This window comes from Patagioenas fasciata, chromosome 27, assembly GCF_037038585.1.
Source record: "Patagioenas fasciata isolate bPatFas1 chromosome 27, bPatFas1.hap1, whole genome shotgun sequence".
Taxonomy (NCBI): Eukaryota; Metazoa; Chordata; class Aves; order Columbiformes; family Columbidae; genus Patagioenas; species Patagioenas fasciata.
This window is the reverse complement of record NC_092546.1, coordinates 6480790-6506590: the sequence shown is the minus strand read 5'-3', so window position 1 is coordinate 6506590 and position 25801 is coordinate 6480790. Positions and strand designations below refer to the sequence as shown.

Sequence of the window (25801 nt, the reverse complement as noted above, 5' to 3'; positions counted from 1 at the left end):
CAGATGGAGCTGCCTCCTTCACCCTCCTGCGAGAGCAGAGCTGGGCTGACTGCGGCGCGCAGGGCACTGCAGACACATCCCCAAACCTGCAGCCCCCTGTCCTGGCTCCGGCAATGACACAGCCGTGACAGCACAGCCACGTGCTGCTCAGCCCCGCTGCAGCCACTGCTCTGTCTCTTGCAGAAGGAATTCCTCAGGTTTACTACTTTGGCCCCTGCGGGAAGTACAACGCCATGGTGTTGGAGCTGCTGGGACCCAGCCTAGAAGATCTCTTTGACCTGTGTGATCGGACCTTCACGCTCAAGACCGTCCTGATGATCGCGATCCAGCTGGTGAGCACAGCAGCTCCAGCTCCCCTGGCCACAGCCTCTGGGGAGCAGGGGGTGCCTGGGGACCCTGTGGGGACAGGAAGGGGAAGGAGGGGTGAGCCAGCGCCTGGCATGTCCTGGATCATCCCCTCCATCCCTCACCCTCTCCTGATGGAGGAGAGCTCTCCCTCACCCCCATGCAGCCGCTCCCCAAGCACAGCTGAGCATCTTGAGTACATTGAGGTACTAGAGAGAGTTCGGAGGAGGGCAAAGAAGCTGGTGAGGGGTTGGAGCACAAGTGTGATGGGGGCGGCTGAGGGACCTGGGGGGTTCAGCTGGAGAACAGGAGCTGAGGGGAGACCTTCTGATCTCTGAACTGCCTGAAAGGAGCTTGGAGCCAGGGGGGTCGGGCTCTGCTCCCCAGGAACAAGCGCCAGGAGCAGAGGAAACGGCCTCAAGTTGCGCCAGGGGAGGTTGAGCTTGGATCTGGGAACAATTTCTCCCCAAAGGGCTGTGGGGCATTGAACAGGCTGCCCAGGGCAGTGCTGGAGTTACCGACCCTGGAGGGCTGGACAGACGGACAGGAGGTTCTCAGGACATGGGGCAGGGACAGGGGTGGGTTATGGTTGGACTCCATGATCTTGAGGGGCTTTTCCAACCAAAATGGTTCTGTGATCCTATGATCTGTCCCTGTGTGTCCGAGATGTGGCCGGGCTGAGGCTGTCCCCAGGGAGGGAGGACCTGTCACCCCTGCCCTTTCGACCCAGGGTGACATTGGGCTGAAGGGAGCGGGTTTGCTGCCTGGCGACAAGGCAGCTGGAGCCGAATCGGGCCCAGGGGAGGAGGGCGTGGGGAGGCTGCAGTCCGGAGCATCCGCCGTGGTGCTGACATCTCCTTCTGCCCCCAGATCACGCGGATGGAGTATGTCCACACCAAAAGCCTGATCTACAGAGATGTCAAGCCAGAGAACTTTCTGGTGGGGCGGCCAGGCAGCAAGCGGCAGCACACCATCCACATCATCGATTTTGGCCTGGCCAAAGAGTATATTGACCCCGAGACCAAAAAACACATCCCCTACCGAGAGCACAAGAGCCTGACAGGGACAGCACGCTACATGAGCATCAACACCCACCTCGGAAAAGGTGTGCGCGGCCGGCCCCGCCTCGGCCGAAAGGGACCGGGAGGGGAAAATTGGGTCTGGCAGGGACAGGGAAGGTGCCTCTAGTGGAAACATACCCGTCTCTTTTTTTCCTTCGTGCAGAACAAAGCCGCAGGGACGACCTGGAAGCGTTAGGGCACATGTTTATGTATTTCCTCCGTGGGAGCTTGCCTTGGCAAGGCCTCAAGGTAAGGGCCAGCGCCCGCTGTGCGTGGGCTCGGCTGGGCCGTGGGCTGGCTCTGCTCTGCCGTGGGCAGCATCGGGGGGTTGGGAGGGGAAAGCTTTGCTCCCCGGGGTGTTGGCACCTACCAGATGCAGGGGCTGTTGCTCTGAGCTCCGTGCCAGGTCCTTGCTGTGCTGAGGGGCTGTCGGTGTCCCTCTCACTGTGTCTCCCCACTTTGCGGGTGAGCCAGCTGCTCTCGCGGTGCCTGTCCCTGGCGTTTGTCCTCCAGACCTGCCCTGGGTGAGGGGCTTCCCTGGGAATGAGCTCTCGCTGTCACCTGGGAAAGGGGGACCAAGAAATCCTTTGTGGTCTGCTGGGCCCCCAGTGCCCTGCTCCCCAGGGACATGCCTGTCCCCTGCGCTGACCTGCTCCTTGTCTCTGCCAGGCTGACACGCTAAAGGAGAGGTACCAGAAGATTGGTGACACCAAAAGAGCCACTCCGGTTGAGGTGCTCTGTGAGAACTTCCCAGGTGAGGACACTCTGGGTGGCTCGTCCCTGTCCCCAGCCTGTCCCCAGAGCCCGCTGGCCTGGCACCTTGTCCCCCTGCCCCAACGGAGCCCGCTCTGTCCCCGCAGAGGAGATGGCCACCTACCTGCGCTACGTGCGGCGGCTGGATTTCTTCGAGAAGCCGGACTATGATTACCTGCGGAAGCTCTTCACAGACTTGTTCGAGAGGAACGGTTACGTGTTCGACTACGAATACGACTGGGCAGGGAAACCGCTGGTGAGTGACAAGGGGACCGGCGGGGGGTGCTGGGCCCCGGGGCGGTGGGCAGCGTGGGGGAGGATGCGGGTCGGCAGTTGTCCCTGCCCCAGAGACCGGTTCCACCCGTCCTCAGCAGACCCAGCAGCCCGCTCCGCGCTGGGGCGGTTGCAGGAATTGGAGGCTCCTGGAGCTGAGGGGAGCCCAGCCCAGTTGTCACCCCACTTTCTGCCGTGGGGCTCAAGCACCCAGCCTGGAGCTGCTGGGGTGCGGGCAGGGGCCCCAATTCCGAGGTGTTTCGCATGTTTGGCCAGCGGTTGGATGGGGAGGCGCGGGGTGGCGGGAGGGCGGCTGTGCCGTGGCTGACCTTGTCCTTGTCATGTCCCCAGCCCACCCCCATCGGCACGATGCACAGCGAGGTGCAGGTGCAGCCCCCGAACAGAGACAAAGCACAGCCACACACCAAACACCAGGTGAGCAGCGATGCCAGGGCACGGGGCTCCTGCTCCGCAGACTCACCGAGCCCAGCGGGGCCTCTGCGTGGGGACAGGGACTGGGGTGTCCCTTCTGACCCCGGTGCTGTCTGTGGGAGGGGCTGTGGCTGTGGCTGGCGGGGGCACCCTGGCGGTGTCCCCAGGGCCAGCTGGCCTGGCAGCAGCGGGGGAAGCAGCGGGGGAGGCTGCGTTACAGCGGGGAAGCACCAGACAAACTGCTGGTGGGTGTGGGCACAGCACAGGCTGAGCCGCTTTGTGCTGGGGACAATGTCCCCACAGGGGTAACTTGCTGCTCTGTTGGTGCTGCCATTTCCGTCGGTGAGACGGGGACATAGGACAAGGGAGGGGCTGCCTGGGTCTCGGGGGGATGCGTGGGGCGGCTTTGGCAGCACGTGGCCCCGTGCTGGTGGGGCCGGCTTTGCCGTGGGAGCTGTTGGGGCACCTGGGGCTGAGCTGGGAGCAGCCGGGGCAGGGACATGGGCAGAGCTGGGCGGGCAGCTCCCGCCTGTGTCACCGTGGGAAAGGGACCGGGCTGCCCCTTCTCCGCTGCCCTGGCCTCTGCTGCCCTGGTGCAGAAAATATGGTTCTGGGACTGCTGCTGTGGAGAGCAAACCTGGCCTTGCTCAGCGGGGATGCGGCTTCTGCACAGAGCCCACGGACTCCGCTCTGAGACCCCTGCAGTGCTGGTGCAGCTCGGGGTCCTCAGCACAGGACACACGGGGACGTTCGCGCTCAGTGTCTGAGCAGGACAGGCGAAGTACAAACTCCACAGCACTGGAGGTTCCAGCCGGGGGTGCAGGGGTCACCCCGCAGCCGTTGGGGCTGCGCCGTGCTCACCGTGGCGGGAGTTCGGCAGCGCGGTGCTCTCTGCCGTGGGACAGGTGGCAGCCCGGCGCCCTCGGCGTCCTCGCCATCACCCCCAGAGATCCGCGGTGGCCTGGGAACGTTGTGCTCGCAGGAGAGTGGCCGGTGGTGTCAGCTCGGCCCGGCTGCATCACCCGCGCAGCGAGCGGCTCTGCCACCCCCGCTGCGAAACGCAGCTCCCGCAGGTGCCGTGCCGGGTGTGGGGTGTGCGTGGACGTGCAGGGAGGAACAGACCCACAGCGGCACCGCCGGGGCTGCACCGGGAGCCGTCAGGACGGTGCTGCACGAGTGCCCTCCACAATCACAAACTCGAGCTGCTCCGGTCATGTTTTTGCTTTTGCATGTCTTATTTTCTCGATTCCCTTTGCCACTCTTCTCCCGCCCCTTCCCTCCTCCTCTCCCTTCTCCTCCCCATTCTTCCTCTTTTGTTTCTTTCCGTTCTGTTCCTCCCGCCTGTCGCGCAGCCGCCCGAGGGGACGGAGGTGTGGGATCCTCAGGCCGGTGGGCAGCCCGCCGAGGAGCCCGTGGGAGCTCACCTGGCGGCCGGCCGGCTCGGGGGGTCCGTGCAGGTACACGCAACCACGCGCCGAGGGCGGGGGGCGGGGGGGGCAGAGCCAGCGCCGCGGCGCGGCTGACGCGTGTGCCGGGGCCAGCCCCGCTGCCCTGCCCTGCTCACGCCTGGGCCGCGGCACGTGGCCCCGGGGCTGCGCTGCCCTGTCCCCGTGGCGCGGGTGACACGGTTTGCAGGCGAGGCTGGCGCTGCTTCCCGGGGGCTGCCGGGCTCCTCCGCGCTCAGAGGGCGGTTAGAGACGGACGAAGCGCCGGCTCTGGGAAATCAGGCTCTGCTTGTCCCAGCAATGCTGGACAATGTGGCCTTGTCCCACATGGGGACGTCCCCATGCCTCCTTGACCGGAGCGACGGCTTCGAACCCTGCTGGTCCTCCCTGTCCCGGGCAGCCCTGAGCCTCGTCTCCCCGCCCCGGTCCTGCGCTCGCGCTGTTGGCCGTGTCCTTGCAGCCTGTGCCCTGCGCCGTGGGGATGCCGGGGCAGCCGTGGGGTCCCCCCGGCCGGCCCGCGCTGCTCCCCGTCTCTGCTCCCCATCTCTGCTCCCGTCCCCGCCGCTGCTGCTCACTCCCGCTGCTCCGTGGTGAACCTCGGCTGGCGCTCAGTCCCTGGCATGGGCCCGGCTCCCGTGGCGGGGCTGGGGCAGAGCGAGGGCCCAGCTCCTGCTCTGCTCCGCTCCCCTTCACGTCCCCTCCGTGTCCTGGTAGCTGCTCCCGCTCGCTCTGCAAATCAACCCCGTCCTGCGCCCGGCGCTGTGGGGGGTGCTGGTGACGCAAAGGGGTCTCGGGCTTGTTTTGGGGGGCTGTAGCTTGATGTAGCGCGGACAGGCTCTGTGGCTGTTGGATGGCGGCTCCTCCGCGCGTCCCGGTCGGGCTGAGCCTCCTCGCCGGGACCGAGCAGCTTGGTGACCCTGTGGCCGCGCTTCCCCTGGGAGCTCCTGTCTTGGCTGGGGGCAGTGGGCGCAGGACGGGGGTTCCAGGCAAGTCCCCGTTGCCGGTGCCAGCCCCGGCCTTGGTTTGGTGACTTGGATTTGCTCCTGGCGCTGCCCGCGCCTCGCTGCCCTGGCCAGCGGGCAGGACCGGGGGCACCTCGGGGCACCCCAGGGCGGGCGGGGGCTGAGCCCAGCGGGGCCGGTGGCGTTGGGGACCCGGAGCTGTGTCCATCGCTCGGCCGCGGCACCGTCTCCGTGGAGCCAGCAGCTCGCGGGGCCGTGTCTGCAGGAGCGCTGGAGCTGGCTGTCCCCAGCCCGTCCCCAGCCCGTCCCCACCGGGTGTGCCGGGGTCCCCAGGCCAAGATCCCCCTGAGACACCCAGGGAATCCGACCTCCGTGTGACGGGGCTGCTTGGGAGCGCTCAGCACCGAGCCCAAGGGCACCATCCTACTGCCCTGTGTGGCGACCTCGTACAGGGCCAGGGCTCCGTGTCCCCTCCTGGGGCTGCACCTCTCTGGGATGCAGCTGCCGTGGGGTGGGGAACAAGGACGAGAACCGGCCTGTGCCCCCTGGGCTGCCCCACACTGACGCTCGTCCTTCCGCAGGTGATGAGCTCCACCAATGGCGAGCTGAACACGGACGACCCGACGGCAGGACACTCGAACGCCCCCATCACCGCCCCCACCGAGGTGGAGGTGACAGACGATACAAAGTAAGGACACGGCCCCACCGTCCCCCTCGCCAGGGCCGGGGTGGACACGGGTTTGGGTGACACCTGGGCCCGGAACAGCCCAGAGTGAGCAGCTGCTGTTCTGCCCCTGCAGGGCCACCGCCACCCCGGCCCCTTCCCGGGACCCCACGGGCTGTCCCTGCAGGGCCACCGCCACCCCGGCCCCTTCCCGGGACCCCACGGGCTGTCCCTGCAGGGCCACCGCCACCCCGGCCCCTTCCCGGGACCCCACGGGCTGTCCCTGCAGGGCCACCGCCACCCCGGCCCCTTCCCCCTTGCTCTGCCCAGCCCTGGAGCTCACACGTCCCCCCAAATCCAGCGCCGAGGGACGTGCATGGATCCGGGGCTGTTCCTGCGCTGGAGCCCTGGCTGTGCCTGGCGCTGCGTGCGGTGCCCCGTGTCACTGTCTGGTGTCACTCTGTCTGGTGTCACTCTGCCCGGTGTCACCCTGATCAGTGCCACTTGCCGTGGCCACCGCAGTGCTCCCGGTCCAGCCCCTGCCATGCACTGGAGGCGCCTCCTGCAACACCTCTGTCCTGGGTCTCACCAAGGGGTTTGTGACCCCCCACCGGCTCTACCCTGCCCGTGGGGTGGCCGAGCCCGCCCCGGGCACTGACAGCGTCCCCTCTGTCCCCAGGTGCTGCTGTTTCTTCAAGAGAAGGAAGAGGAAAACCACCAAGCGTCGCAAGTGAGCCGCGGGCCGGGTGGAGCGGCGAGCCGTGGCTCCTCTCCCTCCGGCCGGGCTGGACCGTGAGCGCGGAGCCGCCGGCCCCTCGGTTTGGCCGGGGCCGGGGGGGCCGAGCCGGACGGCCGCCCCCAGCGCCCCACGCGCAGGCGGGGAGCGGGGCCTCCCCACACTGCTTGTCCTTCCCTCCGCCGCCCCCCCGGGCGGGGCCGTTCACGCGAACCGAGCCCGACTTCACGAGTCCTGCGTCCGTCAAAAAGAACCGAAACAAGAACCCGAACCAATCCCCAGCGTCACTCGCTCCGGGTCTGACCGGGCTGCACAGGGGATCAGCTCCACAGCCCCGGCGCCGCCGCTGCTGAAGGAGCGGAAACAGATTCACAGGAGCAGTGGGCTGAGGAGGAGTTTATTTTTCTGTTGCTTCTTTGTCTCTAAGTTAATTTAAAGTGAGTCTGGGTGCAGAGCCGAGTCCTCCGTCCTTGGCGCCATCCTCTGCACCGAGTCCGCTCTGCCTGTGGGCCCCGCCCCCGCTGCCCCACGGGGCGTGTCCCCCCCTTCATTAACACCTTCGGCTGCCCCACGGGGCGTGTCCCCCCCCTTCATTAACACCTTCGGCTGCCCCACGGGGCGTGTCCCCCCCTTCATTAACACCTTCGGCTGCCCCACGGGGCGTGTCCCCCCCCTTCATTAACACCTGCGGCTGCCCCACGGGGCGTGTCCCCCCCCCCTTCATTAACACCTTTGGCTGCCCCACAGGGTGTGTCCCCCCTTCATTAACACCTGCGGCTGCCCCACGGGGTGTGTCCCCCCACCTGTTAACACCTTCAGCTGCCCCACGGGGCGTGTCCCCCCCCTTCATTAACACCTGCGGCTGCCCCACGGGGCGTGTCCCCCCCCTTCATTAACACCTGCGGCTGCCCCACGGGGTGTGTCCCCCCCCTTCATTAACACCTTCGGCTGCCCCACGGGGTGTGTCCCCCCCTTCATTAACACCTTCGGCTGCCCCACGGGGTGTGTCCCCCCCCCTTCATTAACACCTGCGGCTGCCCCACGGGGCGTGTCCCCCCTTCATTAACACCTGCGGCTGCCCCACGGGGCGTGTCCCCCCTTCATTAACACCTTCGGCTGCCCCACGGGGCGTGTCCCCCCTTCATTAACACCTGCGGCTGCCCCACGGGGCGTGTCCCCCCTTCATTAACACCTTTGGCTGCCCCATGGGCTGTGTCCCCCCACCTGTTAACACCTTCGGCTGCCCCACGGGTGTGTGAGGGTGTGTCCCCTGCCCCGTTAACACCTTCACACTGCCCCACGGGTGTGTGTGGGTGTGTCCTGTCCCCCCCTCCCATCCCCCATTAACGCCTTCAATGCTGCCCCCCCTGGGTGTGTCCCCCAACTCGTTAACACCTTTGGTCTCCGGTGAGAAGTGCTGGGGGGGCTTGGGAGGAGACAACAGGACCCCCCCCCCATGTTTACAGCCATTTGATGATGCACTTTAGCAATATGGGCGATGTTGGGTCTGGCCAGGAGCAGCTGGGGGACGCTGGGGGACGGGGACGGGCTGAGCAGGGTCAACGCCGCCCCCTCCCGCTGGGAGTGGCGGGGCAGCCCGAGCGTCCACGGCAGCGTCAGGTGCGTGTGGGGCAGCGGGGGTTGGCCTCTGGTTTTACAGAGCGAGGCTGCGGGGGTCGGGGCTGGGGGGCAGGGGACATGGCGAAGGGCACTGGGACCGGAGCGGCCGTGGCGGCAGCGCTGGGCTGGGGAACTGGGTGTTCTGTGATTTACACACAAACGAACACCCGGACACAGACACAGTGACACACACACAGACACAGACACACAGACACCCCCCCCCACACCCCACCCCCCCCCCCCCCACCCCATCCTCACCCCCCGGGCACTGCAGCTTTCCCACCACTGAACCCCTGCGCTGGGTGTGTATTGACCATGACACATTTGGGGAGGGGGCGCACACATCGTTACCAAAACCATGTTGTTCTGCCCCAAGAGAGGGGCTGCGGCTCGGGGGGTGGGGGGTGGAAATGGGACCATCTGTGGCTGCTTTGAACCATTTGTCAAAGTGACAATCACGGGGGGGCTGTGCCGGCCTGGGGGAGTCCGGGGTGTCCCCGGCGCCTCATCCTCCTGAACGCGGGACCGACCCCGTGGGGCTGATGGGGAACAGCTGCCCATGTTTCCCCAACGAGACAACCAGATTCCTTTTCCTATCCCCTCGAGCGTGTCCCGGCAGCAGCGCTGGCCCAGCGGCCCAGCCAGTGCGGCATCGGCCCCGCGTCCGTCTGTCCCGCCGGCCGGCCTTCCAGCCAGGAGGCCAAACACCGCGATTGTACGTGAGGGCGTTTGTTCCATTGCGAGTTCAGTTGCCGCTTTCAAAACAAAGTGTACAGAAATGGCATTTAAATGTCTCTGATGCTTCCTGGAAGCCATAGAATTTAGGGGCTTTTTTTAATTAAAAAAAAAATAAAAAAAAATAAAAATCAAATCTTCACCCCCTCCCCGCGGCTCCGCGGCGGCTCCACGGCTGCGGGTGGGGGCGACGCAGCCGCTGTTCTCACCCTTCCAGAGACTCCCCGGCCTTTCCTGCTGCAAACTGCTCCCAGCTAAAAATAGGGCCCCTCGTTTCTTCCTCGCGGTGCAGGAGCGGCCGCGGAGCAGCGAGGTCGGTGGCTCCGGGGGCTCTGGCGGCTCCAGCCCGAGCGCCCAGGGCTTGCAAAGGGGGTTCCTGTAAGAAGCCAATGAGCAGGACTGGGGGCGCAGGGCGTTCGTTCTGGCCGGGGATCGCGCTCCCGGCCAGCGGGTTCTGGGGACACGGGGCCGGGCTGGGGAACGGTTGGACTCAATGAGCTCGAGGGTCTTTCCAACCAAAACGATTCTGCGATCCAGCCACCGCGCATCCTTGTGCCCCCGCGAGGGCGGCGCTGACGGGTTCGAGGGGCGAGAGCAGCGGGACAAGGGATCAGAAACCGCCGGCCAAAGTTAAATTCAGTCACAAAATGAAGGGCTAAATCCACCACCCACAGGGTAACACCCATTCCACCCCCTCCTGCTCCCCAGAGCAGCACGGGCTCCGCGGTGACTGCTCCCCAGACACCTGGGGTTCCCCAGACACCTGGGGTTCCCCAGCCGGGATCTCCGCCCACCCCACGCACAGGGAGGGAGAAGCCGAGGCCCCCAGGGCTGTTCCCGTGCCAATACCACCAGCTCTCTCCAAATCACGAGGCAACTTCTGTACAACCCGAATGTCTTTATTGATCCTATTTACAGATCACAAAGCTGGCCAAAAGCAGAGTGTGAACACGAACGAGAGCGTCGGATACATTCATCGTATAGCGCCGGGGTCGCCGGGCCAGCTCTGCTCGGGAGGTGACGCGGGACAACAGGACGTCTCAGACTCTTGGGAACAGGCATGTCCAACAATGAATTACATTCACCTATCTACAAAGCCAGAATCGCATCGAACTGCATCAAAGCCGTAAGGACAGAAGTTGCTCCGGTGTAGCGCAGGGGTTGGCTCCTTCCCCTCCCAGACTGCGGGAAGGGCAGGAGGGGCCGCAACCGCGTTAACGGAATCACAGAAAAGCAGACGGCTCCAGGGAAGAGCCCGAGGAGCCGCCTGAGCCCGGGCTGCCCCGGCCCGGCTCCTTCCGGCCGAGCGCACGCGTTGCCTCTGCCACACTCCGATCACCTCCATGGCTGCCACCGCTGCAGCCCGCGGCGCCGGGCCCGGCACAGACGCCCCGGGACGGGTGCAGCGAGGCTCCCACGGCCCCCGGGAAGGGGCAGCAGCGCAGCCGCGTCCACCCCGAGCGCCACCCGCGCCGGCTGCCAAACCCCCTCACAGCACTTTGCGTGGCACAGGGGGCTCCCGTAACTACATCGTGGACCCATCATTTTGTTTTTAATCTCCTTTTTTCTTCAGTACTGGCCATATTAACAACATCCTACCCTGAAGCAGGTTTACAATATACACATCTTACAATGTCTTCCTAGAGAACGTGACACACTATGGACATCGGGAGTAGCTCCTGGTTGGGGGCGCAGGGTGTTCTGGGGCGGTGGTGAGGAGGCACCTGCACAGAGGGGCCGTGGCCCCAGCCGGCGAGGGACAACCAGGCGCCGACTTCCAGCAGCCCAGCGCGGTGACCACGGCGGCCCCGCGTGCGGAGGGAGACGTCGGCACCTCCCGGCCAGCGAGTCCCACGCGACACGGAAGGCTCCGGTGCTGTAATCGCAGAGGAGGAGGAGGAATCCCGGTGGTACAGCGGGAGGCTGGGGGGGCAGCCGGGGACACAACAGCCCCGTCCCCTCGAGTCGCAGTCGCTGCGGGAACAGCAACCGGCCCCGAATGGGGGCAAAGAGGCGTCTTCAAGATAACGGAGCGAGAGCCCGGAGCAGGCGGGATCTGGGATGCTGCGTCCTTCCCGTGCCTGCCCCAACAGGCGGGTCGTGCAAACACAAAACCTTTAATGTTTTTCTTGAACTGCTCCACGAATCCTCGTCCATCTGCTGCACTCTGGGTAGCGGGCGGTCGCACTTCAAACCTCCTCCTATTTTACGCGGGGCTTCGCGATGCAGGAAACGCGGAGAAAACGCGTTGAGACGCGCGTGAAACAGCAGCGCCGCACAGGACGGGGCAGGCGAGGCGAGCGCTCCAACCGGCCAAGCGCAGCGCTACCTGCGAAGGGCTGATCAGCACGGTAACGGCCAGCGGGGCCCCTGCTGCCGAGCACGGGGCGTCCCGCGACCCCCAGGAGGAGCCGGGGAGGAAGCAGCGGCGCGGGGAGCGCAGCCGGGCCCCGCGGCCACCGAGGGCAGCACCAACGGCCGCAGCCGCTCAGCCGCTCCGGCTCCGAGCTCCCCAACGCCTCCCCGGCAGCGGGGACAGCGGAGCCGGGGGAAAAGGCCACTTCCCGTGACGCTGCGAGGGGTCAGGGCCGGGCTGGCCAAGCCCTGGAGCAGCAGGACGGGCCGCGCAGCCCCGACTGTGTCTTTCTGCAGGTTTATCTCCTCCCAGCAAGTCAAACCACAACCAGAGCCACTCGTTTCCATGCTTCTGACTGGTGGAAATGCATCTACATTCATTACAGTCCAAAAAAAAATTGCATGTTGTTAGATAGGATTAATTGGTAAAAGTGAAAGGACTAGCCACAGACAACCTACACACGGGGCTGGGACAGCAGTTGCTCTGGCACGTGACAGCAGCAGAATCACCAGCACAAGGCAGAACATGAGCTTTGAAATGATTTTACTGAGACCTTTGGCTAGTGCGGCTCCCATCGGTGTGGTCAACTCGGCCAGAGATTTAGTTGGGAAGGTGACGGGGACGAGAACGGAGCGCCCGGCGCAGCTCACTATGTGTAGAAGATGATCTCTGGGATCTGTCCGTCCTCCACCGACGTGCCGTTGTTGTTCCCGGCCGCGTAACAGAACGTGAAGCAGGTTTTGGCGCCCGTCGTCGGCGACTCGTGGATGACTTTGCGCAGTCCTTTGGTTCCGTAGTGCGAGTCGGGACCCTGCGGCGGCCACGGGGACGAGAACCGGTCAGGAGGGGACAGCGGCCCCAGCCCGGGGTCCCCGCACCTCCCTGCTCCTCGCGCCTCCGGTATCCGGAGCAAAGGTCTCGTTTCTATCACAACTGAATGTCACATTTAACCAGACCTCAACAGTTAAATATCAACGACCCGAGCAGCGGACAGGCTCTGGGTTACGCGCCGGCAGAACCGGCAGCTTATCTGTATACACCAAAAACCAATCCCATCCCTTCATCACTAATGCAGCCTGTTAATTGCTGTACGCTCGCAAGACAAGCTAAAGCCAACCCTGAACGCTGGTGGTGAACGGGCACAACGCACCAGCAGGGGAAGGACCACAGCACAAACCCTCACGATGACGCTACCGGCCTCGAAAACACAGACTGGACTCTCATTGCACCAAAGGGACCGCACAGAGGCCTTCGCCACCAGCACAGTCGCACGATCCCGCCCGCCGCCCCAGCCCCAGCGCGGTACCTTCAGAGTAGCGCAGGCCGTGTAGTTGACGTTGGGTAAAATCTCAACAGGCTCCTTGAACATGACGCGGAAGGTGTTTGATGAGCCGTCGCAGCTGAAGCCCGTGTCGTTCTGCCCCAGGACCGTGTTACTGTCCGTGTGGATGATCTGGAAGACACGTCTTGAATTGAACACGCGCGGCGAGCTGAGCGCCGCCCCACAGCAGGAGGGTCCCCGGGATGGGCTGAACCCGGGGGACACGGCAGCGCGACCAGGACGTTTTGAGGCCGTTTGCTCTGCTCCTGGCGCTTGTTCCTGGGGAGCAGAGCCCAACCCCCCTGGCTCCAAGCTCCTTTCAGGCAGTTCAGAGATCAGAAGGTCTCCCCTCAGCTCCTGTTCTCCAGCTGAACCCCCAGGTTCCTCAGCCGCTCCCATCACACTTGTGCTCCAGCCCCTCACCAGCTCCGCTCCCTTCTCTCCACTCACTTCAGTTCTCAAGGCCTTTCTTGGCGCGAGGGGCCCAAACCAGCGGACTGCAGGCTCCAAGAGCTCAGGGCACCAGGGGACCCTGACAGCTACGGGAGTCCCAGCAGAGCGTGCTCATCCCGTGAGCCGCGCTGTGCCGGGGTCACTTTCCTGGGGATGGTTCCAAGTGACCCAGACCAGCCTCACGTTCACCGCATTTCCATAAAGCACCTCGGTCTGCACAGGGTCACCAAGGGCTTCAGGCAACTGTGTCCCTCAGCCTCCTGGTCGTGTCACACGGGACAGCGGCCACACAGCACAGACACGGCAATCCCCCTCTGCCCTGCCCACGCTGAATCCCGCCTGCTCACGCACTTGTCCAGCTCGGAGCGCAGGACGCTGCAGAACGGAGCAGAGCGGCCGCCCCCGCCCCGGGATGCGTCCTCAGCGGCTCCGGGCCCGGAGATCGGCGGTGACGCGGCCAACGGGACGTTGCAGAAAATCGAGAGCAATAATCCCGCTTATCCCCAGCGCCCCATCTGGCCTGTGCCCCATCTGCCAGCCACCCTGCCCGTGAAACAAGCACAGTCCCTTCCCACCCAAGATTCTGTTGTGTATGTACCAAAAAGTGTAAGTTAGTCCCGACAGCAGCAAATATCTTTAACATAATAGAGAGAATTACCTGTATATTTACTTGGTAATCTGTGGGCCCATGTATGGATCCGTATAATCCAAACCCAACTACAAATATCCTTTTGTTTACTGAGAACCTGCAGGGACAGATCAGGAAAGTCAGACCCGCTCGCCGCTCCTGCGCTGGTTCAGTACACGGACGACACACAAACACCTTCACTCGCTTCCATTTTATACCCACGATTTAATCCAACAAATCACAGCTTTAAGTGCAACTCCTACTAATAACTGAAATCCTTTACAGAAATTATTTGCAAGCTTAAACCTTTGGCCGTCCTAAAGGGCAAGAACTTTGTCTGCCCACGTAAAACACAAAGCTGCACGATCCCATCGCGGAAAGCGCAGGGTCTGGGCTCAGAACGCGTCTCGAGGTTGCGAGTCAAACACGAGCTCCAAAAGCCTCTGAGCGTTACATCCAAGAGCAAAGAGCATTTGCTTCCAACCATGACCTGTAAGGGATGGCCCAGCACCGCCCCCCGACAGCTCTCGATATGCGAGAGCCGCCGACGAAGAGGCTCAAGGATTTTCAAGAAGTACGTAAAAGCAAGTCCCCCTTCCACCCAGGGCACGGATGGGATCAGGAAATAACCAGGGCTTTCCCGTGACCTCCCGTCTGCTCCGACCGCGTGGCCCCAGAGCTCGCAAACCCCACCTGCCCCCGCACCTCCGCGTTCCTGCCACCGTGACCGGCTTTGCTATTTCTGTGAGCTCAGGGCTGAACACACCAGATATCAGCAGAAAAGCAGGCGCAGCCAGCATTTTGTTCTAATCCCTGCCTCAAACAGGCAAGATTAAGGGGTTTCAGAGAGCCGCGTCCGCGCTCAGCGCAGGGGACCGGGCTGGTGCGCGGGGCTGGTCACAGGTCCGGGCAGCGGGGACGCCAGGAGCTCGCTCCCATCGCCCCGCGCCCGCAGAAGCTGCATGAAAGGAGGGGAATTACCCCCAAAAGGCCTGTGCTGCAGGGCCCCATTTGCTGGACACCTTTGCCAGCACAGAAGGCGGCTGGCAGCCTGCGGCTGCACGTGTGGGCCAGCGCACCGGGCGACGCTTCTGCCCAGCAGAGTTCACAGCAGGGGTTCTATGGTGGAAATCAGGGTCTGGCACGTAACCTCGCAGGTTTAGGTCTAGAGGAGGCTCAAAGCTCAGTAAACACGAATCTAGCGGCAGCAGAATTAGCAGAGGAGCTGACCTTATCCTGTCACTAGTCCCACTGTACCCCCAGCGGCTCTCCACCTGCTGGAAGCGGCTGATGCTGCACTCCTTCCCGCGCAGGCAGCACCGCGGTCGGTCGATGAACTCCACCCGCGGCTTGGGGTTCACGGTGAAGTGCAGGAACAGGCTGACCACCTCCCGGTCCGTCAGGATGCCCGACTGCGCGGGGCCTGCGCACGGGGACAAAAGCGGCAACGTCATCACAGCTCAGTCAGCAGAAGGGAGCTTTTCGGGTTACATGGGAAGCAGACTTGCAGCTAAGAGTGGCTCAAACCCACATCACACCGGTAAAGAAAGATGGGGACAGACCTCTGAGCAGGGGCTGTTGAGACAGGACAAGGGGTGATGGGTTAAACTAAAGGAGGGAGATTCAGGCTGGACATGAGGAAGGAATTGCTGCCCTGAGGGTGCTGAGAGCCTGGCCCAGGTTCCCAGAGAGGTGGCGGATGAACCATCCCTGAGACATCCCAGGCCAGGCTGGACGGGCTCTGAGCAACCTGAGCTGGTGAAGGTGTCCCTGTCATGGCAGGGGGGACTGGGGGATGGGGAAGGGCCCTCAGCCCAAGCTGTTCTGTTACCTCACTGGTGGGTCAGGAGGTCAAACCCCGGACAGAAAGGGGCGCGCAGCTCTGTACGGAGCCTGGTTACCGTCACCTTAGGAAACACAGGAGTGTTTTCTGTCCAGACAAAGGTTGTTCAGCTGCTTCAATTCCCCTCTTCTCTTGGGCATTTAACCCCTGATTTGCTTTGTTTGGTTTGGGGGCTTTGTTTACCTTGCTTGTGCTTTTTATCTGATTTTAATACCTTTATTACAGACCCAAGGGAAAAACAGCAGCAATCTTCACAAGAGTTGAAACACATTCCCATCTCCTTTTCCCCAGTAACTCGATAGTTTTTCCAAAGTGACACCAAACTCAAGTTTTGGAAACTACTTGGAATCCTTTTCAAAAGCGGAACTGGATAAGAACCAGTCTGTTAGCATAAGGGCCCAACGCTGCTCTGCGCCCCTGTTTGCAAGAGGTTCCGACAGAAACGAGACCACTTTGTGCTGGAGAAACAAGGGCATTAAGTGCTCTTTAACGTGGGAAGCGAACGCTGAGCTGCGTGTTGGCCCAAAACGACTTGTAGCTGGTTCAACTCAGCACCACGTTCTGCAGACACAGGGCGGTCCGAGGCTGCAACACGCAGAGACGGAAGCAGTCAGCTTCCCTAAATTCTAACAGATAAATATGCTCATGGATACTTTGCTCAGCAAAAATCAGTTGTCACTGATCATGTCTGAACTTATCCTGAGTTGCTGGAATTCAGTTCTCAAATTACTTGCTCTAAGGGGAGGGAGTGACATGATTGCCAGTTAAAACATCACACAAAACTCCGTGTTTGATCCCAGATCATACAACAAACTCACTGCAAAAATCAGCATCAGGGTCACTGAGGAAAAGCACAAAGCCAAGGCAACTCCAGGACAGACCCACGTTTGGGAACAGCTGAGGGTGCAGCCCCTCAGGCCCGGGGCTTCTGTTCGTCTTTTAGGCTAAAGGTGCAGCCCAGTGAGACGGGGGGACCCAAGATCTGAAGGAAGGGTTGAAAGAACCAGAAAGCGGGTCCCATGTTCACGCACAGATCTGCTCCTTCACCTCGCGGTACGTACGACAGCGGCTGTCGATACGCTGGCACCATCTCTGCCCTGAGAAGCGATTTGCAAAGGAAATGGTGTCAGTGGCTGGTTTTGCTGCTTTGCACACAGAACTGCAGCCTAGAACGAGTCTGACTTTTGAAAAGGGCTCCACAGTGTCTTCCAGCACAAAACCTTTCAGCAGATCGCCAGTTTTAATGCCTGGCGGGTCACCGCGCAGGGACTCGAAGACAACGGGCAATGGAGACAAAACTGAAAAAACCTTGAGTCAAAACTGGTGAATGATTTGGACAAATTCACAGATCAAAATCTTAACGTCAACTTGAAAAATGCTTTGAGACACAGACTGAACAACACCAACCCTCCAGCTCAAAGAGGACTGTGGAAGATTGTCTGGTTTGGGCTGTGCTCCGAACGGCCAACGCCAGCGCTGGGTTAGAGGACGGGGAGGCCCAGCCCCGTTCTCTTGGGGAGCAATCAGCACCGATTCTTTGCAACTCCGTTAGCTCTGTGCAGTTTAAGCGCTCAGAACGCTCAGACCGGAAAGCGTGAGCCCCGGGCTGGATGTGTGCTCTGAGCTGGGTGAGGAAACCGCCACCAGAACACGCCTGAGCACAACAACCCGCTACGAGCCCACCGGCTCCCGCCTGCCGCAGCCCGTAGTCCCCATCGCTCACCAAGAGCGAACGGCCAGGGACGGCAACGACGTTTATACAGCAGATCCGTACATCAGTGGGAACGGGGATAACCTTGACGTTCAATTACTATAGCATACACACAGAAAATCCATTTTCATGTACTTGATTCCCTGCAGTTCAGAGAAAGCAAAGAGCAGGGTTGCAGAAACGCCTTGTGTTCAGTTACCTGCTGCAAACTCCTCAATAGTCATCAACGGGAAGCGGATAAGAGAAAGCGCTTTGCCCAGAACTTTCCGCTTGTTCTCCGGAATCACCTGAAGCTGCTGCCGTTGACACTCGGCCTCCGACCAGCGAACCACCGCGTTAAACAAGCGAACCTCCCGGATCCCCAGCGTGTCCCTCTCCAGCACCGCCACCAGGGTGTCTGCAAGGCACGACAGACACGGACACAATCAGGCGCTGCCCCAAATCACCCCGTTTTACCTGCCCAGGAGTACCCTATGTACAGCCAACTAAAAGAGAAGCAGTTTTAAGAACAGCGTCTCCCAAAAGTGCCGCCTGCAGCCGCTGAGGAAGATAAATCTGCGTATTCCATAAGGAAATAACTCACTGGAGCAGCAAACGGTGCCCATTTAATTGGCGCGTTAATGGAAGCGCAGTAGGATGAACTGCGACCTACTTGACGTCAAATCTGGATGGAGCACGCAGTGTGAAAGCCAGAAGGCTACCCGTGCCTCACCTCCACGGCCCATCTCATGAGGAGAAGGCTGAAGTCTGAACGTGAACGTTTATTGACTGCAGACAGCAAGTTTGGAAACTGCATAGAATAATTAAAACAGCCAGTTCTTGCTTCCAAAAACGCAACACCTTTTTAACTGCAAAATCTGGCGGCCGGTGAATAATGCCAACTCCACAAAGGCAAGTTACACCCACCCCAACCTGCCAACAGCAACAGAGGAAACGGGCTTTGTGGCGTGCCCAGAAAAATCAAGTTGCACCAAATAAGCAGATTCCAGAGTATTTCTGCGAGCGAGCGTGCTCTCTGCTCACGCCAGAGACTGCTCGTGCAACGGCTCGTCCAGAACGCAAAGCCACGAGAGAGAAGAGCCAAGCGTTAACCTGCGACAGCCCTGCTATAAAGCAGGAGAGGGAGGAGGGGACGCAGCTCACCCAGGTCGATGTCTGTGAACCCCTCCGCGTTGATGGCGTCCGACGTGTTCTTGTCGATGTTCTCCAGGCACAGGCTGGCCAGCTGAGGCTCATCAAAAAGCCTCGCCTAGCAATGAAGCAGCAGTCATGAATACAAAAGGTACTTAGAAGTTTACACTACACAAAGACCCCCCCTTCTCTCCCAGAGCCCCTCTCCGTCAGCGACACCGCGCCTGAGCGCGCCCCGACCCCGCCGCGCTGCGCCCGCCTTCGCAGGCGGGTAAGCGGGACAAGAAACACGAGAACAACCCGCACCGGGCACCAGCCCTGGCTTCATTCTGTGTCTTCAGGCACATCTTTGTTTCACCGTCACACCACTGAACATGGTTATAGAGCTTTCTAGCACCATACTGACTATGTCCGCTGAGCATGGGTAGTTTTTACTACATCATGTCTACATCCAGAAGAAAGTTCTGTCCAATGACTCCGGGCCTGCTCACTCTAGGAACACGCAGAGCCAGCTTGCTCTGTAAGAACAGTCGCGCGGACCTCATGCATTAGCAACAGCGCCTTAGCTCGAGTCCCAGAGACGCGCGCAACCCGCAGGGTACGCGACCTGCTTAGTGCTTTGCATGTTTTGCAAAGAAACAGCTACTCTAATCTAGTTACCTCAAAGAATCCCCTCCAAACGAGGTTACTATTCCACACAAAGCTTGCCCGCAGCTTGGGAAGCTGCTCAGAATCTCTTCGTGCAGCTTAAGTGCAGTTTCATAACTATTTCTCTACCAATCCAGATCCCCCCGGACCACCAAGACATGTGAGCGTGAGCTTCCATTCCCGCCAAGGCTGCTGCTGCAGACGCTGCCAGCGACGCAGTAACTGCGACCAGAGCCTGACAGACGCTCGTGATCCCGCCAGGGAAGGAAACCCAGCAGACACATCCACCACAGGATGACCCCTCAGGGTCCGCACACCCGGGCGCGCTGGGTCCCTGCTCGTCATCCTGCGCTCCCGTAAGAGTTCAGAGTGACACAGAACTGCTCCACTTTGGACAATCAACTCTAACACTCAGAAACTTCCAGTTTGTTATTGGGACGGACCTTGCTCAAGGGACGTCACGCAAATGGCGGCAAGCTCACCTGCGTTAACAGCATGAACGCGTTGTCTGCTCGGAGGTTTTTTTTGAGAAACTCCACACAATGGGCTTCAAGGGCTGGAACTGCATATTTTTTAGCTGTGTAAAGCGTTGTCATAACAGTCTCTGGTCCAATCTGCACTTCGTCTGAGTAAAGAAATCTGAAAACACACAAACAAAACATTGCTCTGGTGCAGTCAGTAAGACCACGGGGTAAAAACCCTTGATCTTCATAAAAAACCATGTTTGTACTCCTGCCCATCATCCTGGCCCTGCTTCCTACACTGGAGAGATGATGGTTTTCACACCAGTAACGATGAATGAGAACAGGTGAGTATCGACAGAGCTACAAGGGTCAGCAGGTGCACGGTGTAACTATACACACCACCTATTTACAGAACTCTGAGCCGCACCGCTGGGTTTTGCCCATGCTGCCCATCAGCAGCAGGAGGGCACATTCATCTCACTACTGCTAAAGCAAACATGGAGGGAGTCGGAGATCGTCGCGCAGCAGCTCCAGCAGACTCCTCCCCAGGAACAGAGCGATTTAACAGCAGCATTTAAACGCCCTTGAACAGATCAACAAAAAGGCGTTTTATTTAGAAACTCAACGATCTCCACTCCGCAAAACGGTTCACCGCTGTCACTAAAATATCCTTCTCCACAATCAATGTGGGGTCACAGGGAACGTGAGAAGCCGCTTACTTGAGCAGGGCGAGGAAGGCAGCGGGCTCCACGTCGGGCAGCTCGATCTCTGTCGAAGTTGTGGCCATCCCACCATTGAACATCGCATCGAAGACTGCGCTGCCCACGGCCAGCACGAACCTAACGTTGAACAAAACAACAAGCAAAAAGAAAAGCTTACGTTAAACCATGTTCATTCTCTTAAAAAAACTCCCCAGGCTAATTGCTGTTCCCCAAGGGCACCCCCGGGGAAAGCAAATCCTTCCCGTGTTAAAGCAACAATGTTTTGCAACAGAAGGGAGTGTCGGGCTTTCTGTTCCTTCACTGCGAAAACACCAGGTTGTGAGCAATGTTCTTTGGAGCCCTGTCCCAGTACAGCACAGCAATGGCTCCCCAAGGGCTGCGTGCATCGCGAACAGAACACGCGGCTGCTCCGCAAAGTCCTCCCGGAGCCCGTGGATGATCTGTGAGGCTGAAAAGCCAAGGAACAGTGAAGTTAAAGAATCCAAGTTCTCCCAGCGAACAGAGCCCAAGTCTTGGTGCAATTCCCCACCACCATGCACTGAAAACTTAAGGAAAACTCGTTACTACGCACCACCTAGTTTAATTTGATACCCAGGCACTCTGGTAACACCAATAACAAGACAAAGCACTCAAGAACTATGACCACCCCACCGCTGCACACCGCCTCCCTCCTCCGGCTGCTCCGCTCTGCGGAAATCTTAAAACACCCGTTATTCCAGGAGAGCGGACACGGGCACAGAGCCACGCGTGCCGTGCTGGAGCTCGGTGACACCGCAGGTGACGAGCAGCCTCCGAACGATGACGCTTTGCTGGCTGCGTCCTCCCAGCGCGAGGAGCGGAGACAGCGGGTGAGACCAGCGGGAGGGGGTTCCAGAACCCCCAGGAGCTCTTCGTGTGCAACCCCCAAACACGAGCGGTGGGACCCCCGGCACACGATGCTGCGGGTGCTACGGGCTAATACGCACCCGAGGAAAGGCAGGATGAGCCCACAGGAGAAAGCTGGCAGCAGCAGCCAAAAACCTGCGAGCCTGTCCCCAGGCTGGAGTACACAGGGGGCTGCACCACATGCTTGTCCTGGTCCCTTCTGGGTCATGTTTTCTGGCCAATTAACAAGTTTAATTATCGCACCCACGCAGCGCCTGGCTGGTGAAGTTTAGATGTTTCTAATCTTGCTGTTGTGCTCCATGAAGAGGGTCTGGAAAAAGACAGAATAAAAAAGACCTTCTCCCCTATCGCTGGGGCCAGTCAAGGCCTTGGCCTTGGCCACGTTGGCGCTGCGGAGCCTGGAGGCGCAAATAACTTCAGGCCACTCCATCTTCTTCATGGCTGGCTCGGCAGCGAGGGGGACGAGCCCACAGTCCAGAGACCGAGGTTGCTCCAGGGTACAAAAGCAACTTCTGCAGGGCCTGGAGCTCCCTGAAGGTGGAAAATGTCTGATCTCGAGCCTGCGGGTGCGTCACAGGACGGATGCTTGGATAGACGCACCTTCAATCAGCCTTCCACACACAAAATGAACGGCTGCTCTTGGTTGCTATGTGAAATATCTCTTGTCTGCTTCTATGGCTTTATACAAACTGCTGAAGCTCTTAGAAACACACCCGAACCTACAGCTACATCACTCCAGGATCGTCCTCCCTGCACCACCACCGCGTGGGGACTTCACCTGCGATCGCTCAGCATACACGTCATTTATCGACCCGAACCTATGGCTAACACGACCCCTGCTCAGCATACACGTCATTTATCGACCCAAACCTATGGCTAACACGACCCCTGCTCAGCATACACGTCATTTATCGACCCGAACCTATGGCTAACACGACCCCTGCTCAGCATACACGTCATTTATCGACCCGAACCTATGGCTAACACGACCCCTGTTCAGCATACACATCATTTATCGACCCGAACCTATGGATAACACGACCCCTGTTCAGCATACACGTCATTTATCGACCCGAACCTATGGATAACACGACCCCTGCTCAGCATACACGTCATTTATCGACCCGAACCTATGGATAACACGACCCCTGCTCAGCATACACGTCATTTATCGACCTGAACCTATGGCTAACGCGACCCCTGCTCCGCTCCCTGCTGCGGAGCCCCAACGGGGAGCAGGGCCGCGACTCCCGGGTTTTTTGCGCTGAGCGGTTTGCTGCCCAAGTTGGCAATTTCTAACGCACCACAGACACATCGACACCAAAGACAGACCCTGCCGGGCGCTCCTCGAGCCACCACGGGCCAAAAACCCCATTGAGGACACGCTCGCACCGCAGCCACGCGTTACACCTGGCCCGGTCTGAGAATTAACACAATCAAACCAGCTGTGGCAATACCCGGTAACCGTGCGCTATTCCAGACACCAGCACCCCAGCTGAACATCTGCCCTTGGCTGCCGAAGCAACACGGTGCCTCTCAAGTCAGATTCATGGCTGCTTTGTGACTCAATTCCAGCGCCAAACTTCTTCTGCTGTGGCAGAACTGAGCGCAGAAGGGGTCTGGGTGGATTTATTTTAAGCTGTTTCTGAAATAACCACCGTGCTCCATGAATCATCAGGATATCCCAACTGTAATATCATAAGGCAAGTTTACTAAAATCTATATAATCCGAAGTGGGATGTCACGGCGTGACACGCTCTATTCTGTCTTTACCGCCCCGAGCACCAGATGGATTTCAGAGCAATTAAGTAGCATTTCACTTTGGGGCTATTTTTGTTTTTTAAGCTTCATTTATTTTCCATTTCTTTCTGGGCTGAACGCTGCCCCTCGCCAGCGAGCAAGCCCAGCTCTCGGGCAGGAGCAAGCTTACCCAAATAATAATTAAGCTTCGAATTATAAGAGAACTAACACCCTAAACGCTCACATCAGCCTAGGACAAGTGTGCTTCATTTGGAAAGCGAGAGGAAAAGGGAAATCTGAAGGGGAAGCCACCATGAGCGTGTGAGAGACGAGCGATCGCCAAAGCTGTCTGAGCGAGGCTCCCTTGCCAAGCGCTGGTTCTCAGTCAGCCTTCCCACCCCAGACTGAGCCGGGTCCAGTCCTGGAGCCCCAGGCTCTTTGCCGCCAGCGCTGCCCGCAGCTGTGAGCGGCACACGCGATCCAGCAAAGCCACCGAACGCCAACCAGCCCCGTTGGTTTCACGCTCGCTATCCAGGTGGAGGCGACTCCAGCTCCAGGGCGAGCGAGCGGCTCCAGCTGCCGACTCTCAAATGGCAGCGCGGCCTCCACCACCACCCCGGCTGCTCACCCGGGCCTGCGTCTCCTCAGTGCGGCGCCTCTAGAATCGGGGGTTTGTTTTAGAGCGGTGGATGACCCCCCCAAATATAGGCCTTCAGAAAAGAGTCAATAAAGGGCTTTTTAAAGGAAAACGTGGCAGACATTTGGGTTCTCAAATCACTGCTCCTTCCTTCCCATCCCCAGTGCTCCCTGTATCTGCCGCAGAGCCTCGGGCGCTACCCCTCCCCGACTCCCCAAGAAAACAGGGATTGCTTCTGGGCAAAATCCAGGGATTTGGGTGTTTTACCCCAGTCACACCCATCCCCGGGGACAACGCGGCCCAGAGCGGGACCTGGTGACCGCAGGAACACAAAATCCATCGAGTGCCGGGGGGGACGTGAGGTGACAGGGACCGGCCACGCAGCGGGCAGAGTCCCCACACACCAGAGTGTCACCTCCACACCAGAGTCCCCCCACACACCAGAGTGTCACCTCCACACCAGAGTCCCCCCACACACCAGTGTCACCTCCACACCAGAGTCCCCCCACACACCAGAGTGTCACCTCCACACCAGAGTCCCCCCACACACCAGAGTGTCACCTCCACACCAGAGTCCCCACACACCAGAGTGTCACCTCCACACCAGAGTCCCCCCACACACCAGAGTGTCACCTCCACACCAGAGTCCCCCCACACACCAGAGTGTCACCTCCACACCAGAGTCCCCCCACACACCAGAGTGTCACCTCCACACCAGAGTCCCCCCACACACCAGAGTGTCACCTCCACACCAGAGTCCCCCCCACACACCAGAGTGTCACCTCCACACCAGTCCCCCCCACACACCAGAGTGTCACCTCCACACCAGAGTCCCCCCACACACCAGAGTGTCACCTCCACACCAGAGTCCCCCCACACACCAGAGTGTCACCTCCACACCAGTCCCCCCCACACACCAGAGTGTCACCTCCACACCAGTCCCCCCACACACCAGAGTGTCACCTCCACACCAGTCCCCCCACACACCAGAGTGTCACCTCCACACCAGAGTCCCCCCACACACACACACCAGTCACCTCCACACCGGAGCCCCCGGCCCCGCCGCCCGGGTCTGTCCGTGCCGCCCGGGTCTGTCCGTGCCGCCCGGCGCCGGGCCTGGCTGGGGCCTGCGCGTCCCCCCGCGCTCCCCACGGCGGACAAGCCGCGGGGCGAAGCTTCCGACCCCCCTTCCTCCTCCATGAGCGACGCACGAAGCACGAGCTCCGCAGCCCCCTCGCCGGCGCACCCCCCCACAGCGGGACCCCCGCCACCCCCGCCAACCCGCACCCAGCCCACGGCCCGTCCGAGGCCCGGGACCCCCGCCACCCCGCACGGCCCCGGCAGCGCCCGCGGGCCGCCCCCCGCACCGCCCCGGCCGCCCCGAGGCCCCGGCACCCGCCCGGTGCCCCCGGGGCCCCGCTCCCACCTGTGCGCCGGGATGCGCTGCGAGCCGCGGCCCTTCCCCACCAGGAAGTGCACGTCGCTGAGCACCTCGTTGTTGAAGAGGAAGGCGAAACGCTCCTGCACCGTGGGTTTCGTCGCCTGCCAGTTATAGACCGGCTCCCGCTGCAGGGCCCCGCCGGGGCCGCCCGCCCCCGCGGCGGCCCCCGCCGCCCCCGCAGCCGCCGCCGCCGCCGGGCCCCCCGCGCCGCCGCCGCCCGCCGCCGGGTTGGCCGCGCCGCACTGGTTGTAGGTGAGGCCGGGCGGGGACGGCGGCGCCCCGTTGGTGCAGGCGGCGGCGGCCCCGTTGCCCGGCGGCGGCGGCGGCTGCGGGCAGGAGGAGGAGAGGCCCCCGGGGCCCCCGCCGCTCCCACCGGCCGCCATCTTGTGCGGCGGAGGCGCGGCAGCGGGCGGCGCGGGGCGGCGCTGCAGCAGCAGCAGCACCAGCAGCGGCGGGCGGGACACGGCGGCGGGCGGGAGCGGGGCGGCGATGGCGGCGGGCGGGAGCGGGAGCGGGGCGGCGATGGCGGCGGCGGCGGCGGGCGGGAGCGGGGCGGCGATGGCGGCGGCGGGCGGGAGCGGGGCGGCGATGGCGGCGGCGGCGCCGCGGCGGCCGCGGGTGCCGGGGGCGATGCAGAGAGCCGGGCAGCAGCGGCGCATGGGGCACCGCGCGGCGCCGCCGCCGGCCGGGCAGGGGAGCGGCGGGGCGGGGAGAGGAGAGGCGAGGAGAGGAGAGGACAGGGCGTGCGGCGGCGGGCGGGAGCGGGAGCGGGCGGGCGGGCGGGGCCGGGCGGGC

General features: G+C 61.4%; 2 protein-coding genes and 1 long non-coding RNA gene across 6 annotated transcripts in view; 1 reads left to right on the top strand and 2 right to left on the bottom strand.

Annotated features, from left to right (window-relative positions):
• Positions 1-7123, top strand: part of CSNK1G2 (casein kinase 1 gamma 2) — a 30871-nt gene extending 23748 nt beyond the window's left edge. For all 4 annotated transcript variants that reach the window (XM_065858276.2, XM_065858275.2, XM_071799629.1 and 1 more), the window contains exons 5-12: positions 184-332; positions 1216-1450; positions 1570-1655; positions 2076-2160; positions 2267-2415; positions 2784-2867; positions 5853-5959; positions 6615-7123. In XM_065858276.2, coding sequence (XP_065714348.1) covers positions 184-332; positions 1216-1450; positions 1570-1655; positions 2076-2160; positions 2267-2415; positions 2784-2867; positions 5853-5959; positions 6615-6669 — 950 coding nt within the window. In that variant the 3' untranslated portion in view covers positions 6670-7123. The remainder of the gene's footprint in view (positions 1-183; positions 333-1215; positions 1451-1569; positions 1656-2075; positions 2161-2266; positions 2416-2783; positions 2868-5852; positions 5960-6614) is intronic.
• A 2781-nt stretch (positions 7124-9904) lies between these two features.
• Positions 9905-25680, bottom strand: BTBD2 (BTB domain containing 2). Its single transcript, XM_065858083.2, has 9 exons — positions 24992-25680; positions 20301-20420; positions 19600-19756; positions 18482-18587; positions 17538-17735; positions 15015-15207; positions 13815-13902; positions 12689-12835; positions 9905-12193 (listed from the first exon to the last, which is right to left on the bottom strand). The coding sequence occupies exons 1-9, from the start codon at positions 25663-25665 to the stop codon at positions 12032-12034; spliced, it is 1845 nt and encodes a 614-aa protein (XP_065714155.1). The 5' UTR covers positions 25666-25680; the 3' UTR covers positions 9905-12031.
• LOC139825697 (uncharacterized) lies at positions 23019-24527 on the bottom strand. The gene is made up of 2 exons (XR_011735923.1): positions 24348-24527; positions 23019-23980 (listed from the first exon to the last, which is right to left on the bottom strand). It is a non-coding gene; the product is annotated as an uncharacterized lncRNA (long non-coding RNA).
• Positions 25681-25801: the final 121 nt, after the last annotated feature.

Coding starts and splice junctions, on each gene's coding strand:
- BTBD2 (XM_065858083.2), bottom strand. CDS start 25,665: ATGCGCCGCTGCTGCCCGGCTCTCTGCATCGCCCCCGGCACCCGCGGC. Junction 20,421..24,991: donor CAGCGCATCCCGGCGCACAG/GTGGGAGCGGGG, acceptor GTTCAACGTTAG/GTTCGTGCTGGCCGTGGGCA. Junction 19,757..20,300: donor GCCTTCCTCGCCCTGCTCAA/GTAAGCGGCTTC, acceptor GTGTGTTTTCAG/ATTTCTTTACTCAGACGAAG.